Raw genomic sequence first — 2,972 nt, 5'->3', positions numbered from 1 at the left:
TTGGGGAAACTTACTTGAGGATGGGATGATGTTGGATAGGAGAGGGAAACTTACTTGAGGATGAGACAATTTTCGAGATTGTGTGAAGGGAGGGAGCTTGACCTTTAATGATAATGGTGTTAGTGAAAGAGAGAAGGTTTACTTAGTTGTAATGTTTAAAATCCCAGCATTGCCAGGACTTCTGTTAAATGCGCTTCAAGCGCTCCAGGCGCGCGTTGGCAGAGGCCAAACCTGGTAAATGCGCTTCAAGCGCTCCAGGGTGCGCTCCAGGCGCGCGTTGGCAGAGGCCAATTCTGTTAAATGCGCTTCAAGCGCTCCAAGGCGCGCTCCAGGCGCACGTTGGCAGATGCCAAACCTGGTAAATGCGCTTCAAGCGCACGGCTTGCGCCTCAGGCGCGTTTTTCTCCCTCTCAACTAAAAAAAACAATCCCCAACACATTTTTATGATTTCTTGCTTATACTAAACATCAAGAATGAATAAAATTAGTAATTCAAAACTAAAATTGAAAGTAAATGAAGTGACATTAAACTAAAATGCAAAGGATATGAAGTTGGGTTGCCTCCCAATAAGCGCTTGTTTAGTGTCCTGAGCTTGACAATTCATTCTTCAAATGGGAACCAGGTGGATGGACTCCATCGAAAGTTTTGACTCTTCCCCGAAATACGATTTGAGTCTTTGTCCATTGACCTTGAAGTTCCGATCGGAGTGTATATCTTTTAATTCGACGGCACCGTGTGGAAATACCTTGGTTACCTTGAAAGGGCCCGACCATCTTGACTTTTGTTTTCCGGGAAACAACTTCAATCTTGAGTGGAATAGGAGAACTAGTTCTCCTTCTTGGAATTCCTTGAATTTGATTTTTTTGTCATGCCATTTCTTGGTTTTTTCTTTATATATCTTGGCATTCTCATAAGCAAAATTCCGGAATTCCTCTAACTCGTGAAGTTGAAGAATTCTCGCCTCTCCCGCCTTGCCCAAGTCAAAGTTCAAGTACTTCGTTGCCCAAAATGCTCGATGTTCAAGTTCGAGAGGTAAATGACAAGCTTTACCATACAAAATTTCATACGGTGACATACCCAGGGAGGTCTTAAAAGTTGTTCGGTAGGCCCAAAGTGCATCATCAAGTTTCGTTGACCAATCTTTTCCTGAGGCAGTTACTGTCTTTTCTAAGATTCGTTTAAGATGCCTGTTGGAGACTTCAACTTGCCCACTAGTTTGTGGATGGTATGGGGTTGCCACTCTATGACGCACATTATATTTCTTTAGAAGGTATTCCATATTCCGGTTTAGAAAATGGGTGCCTTCGTCACTAATCAAGGCTCGAGGCACGCCGAAGCGAGCGAATATGTTTTTCTTGAGAAAGGTGATAACCTGTTTCGAATCATTTGTTGGAGTAGCTATTGCTTCAACCCATTTTGAGACATAATCCACCGCCACCAAAATATAAACTTTGTTATATGACGATGGGAATGGACCCATGAAATCAATACCCCACACATCGAACACTTCTACTTCTAATACAGGATTTTGCGGCATCTCATCCCGTTTTGAGATGTTACCGGTGCGCTGGCTTCGGTCGCATTTCTTCACATAGTTGAATGCATCTTTGAATAATGAAGGCCAGAACAACCCTGATTGTAGAACTCTTGCTGCAGTTCGGTCACCACTGAAATGACCCCTATACTCGGAGTCGTGGCAGTGCCACATTACCTTTTCTTGTTCCTCCTCGGGCACACATCTTCGCAACAGCCCATCTACTCCTCTTTTGTACAGAAATGGTTCATCCCATACATAGAATTTGGCATCGTGGATAAACTTCCTTCATTGTTAGTAAGTGAAATCAGATGGGATTGTACCCCCCACCTTGAAATTAGCAAAGTCGGCGAACCAAGGTACCGTGGTAATGGCAAAGATGTGCTCATCAGCAAATTGATCTCGAATCGGTCTAATGTCCTCATTCTCCTCAACCTTCTCCAATCGAGATAGGTGGTCAGCCACAGTGTTCTCTGACCCCTTTTTATCCCGGATCTCAATGTCAAATTCTTGTAGTAATAGAATCCATCTAAGCAACCATGGTTTTGATTACTGCTTAGTAAACAAATACCTCAAGGAAGCATGATCAGTGTAAACAATAATTTTTGATCCTAATAAATAAGACCGAAATTTATCAAAAGCATAGACTACAACTAATAATTATTTTTCAGTTGTAGCATAATTGTGTTGTGCCTGATTTAAAACATGACTAGCATAGTAGATCACATGCAACATCTTGTCTTTTCTTTGTCCCAGAACTGCCCCAATAGCACTGTCACTTGCATCCCACATGATTTCAAAAGGTAGTGACCAGTCATGTGCAGTGATGATGAGGGCAGTTATCAGCTGGTTTTTCAAATTGTTAAAAGCATGCATACAATCCTCATTGAATTTGAAAGGTTTGTCTTTCGCAAGTAAGTTTGTAAATGGTTTTGCAATTTTTGAAAAATCTTTTATAAACCTTCTATAAAATCCAGCATGGCCTAAAAAGCTTCTAATGCCTTTCTCGTTGGTAGGGGGAAGTTTTTCAATCACTTCAACTTTGGCCTTGTATACCTCGATCCCCTTATGGGAGATTCGGTGGCCTAAAACAATTCCCTCTCTTACCATAAAATGACATTTCTCCCAATTTAGGACCAAGTTAGATTTTTCACACCTTTCTAATACAAGAGATAGATTAATCAAACAATTATCAAAGGATGAGCCAAATACACAAAATTCGTCCATGAATACCTCGATATGTTTCTCAATCATATCAGAAAATATGGACATCATGCACCTTTGAAATGTGGCCGGCGCATTACACAGTCCAAATGGCATTCTTCGATAAGCAAATACCCCATACGGACATGTAAATGCATTTTTCTCTTGATCCTCGGGTGCTATAGCTATGTGATTGTATCTTTAATAGCCGTCTAGGAAGCAGTAATACTCATGT

The 2,972-nt window shown here is 41.3% G+C and overlaps 1 protein-coding gene across 1 annotated transcript in view; it reads right to left on the bottom strand.

The window, feature by feature from the left end:
• Positions 1-2,644, bottom strand: part of LOC140918737 (uncharacterized) — a 3,213-nt gene extending 569 nt beyond the window's left edge. Inside the window, 4 exon segments of the mRNA XM_073363531.1 lie at positions 232-274; positions 687-1,585; positions 1,712-1,864; positions 2,240-2,644. Coding sequence (XP_073219632.1) covers positions 232-274; positions 687-1,585; positions 1,712-1,864; positions 2,240-2,644 — 1,500 coding nt within the window.
• Between the last annotated feature and the right edge of the window lie 328 nt (positions 2,645-2,972).

The sequence above is a fragment of the Cicer arietinum genome, chromosome 7 (assembly GCF_000331145.2).
Source record: "Cicer arietinum cultivar CDC Frontier isolate Library 1 chromosome 7, Cicar.CDCFrontier_v2.0, whole genome shotgun sequence".
Lineage (NCBI taxonomy): Eukaryota > Viridiplantae > Streptophyta > Magnoliopsida > Fabales > Fabaceae > Cicer > Cicer arietinum.
Note: the sequence above shows the minus strand (reverse complement) of the source record. Positions and strands in the feature narration are given on the sequence as shown.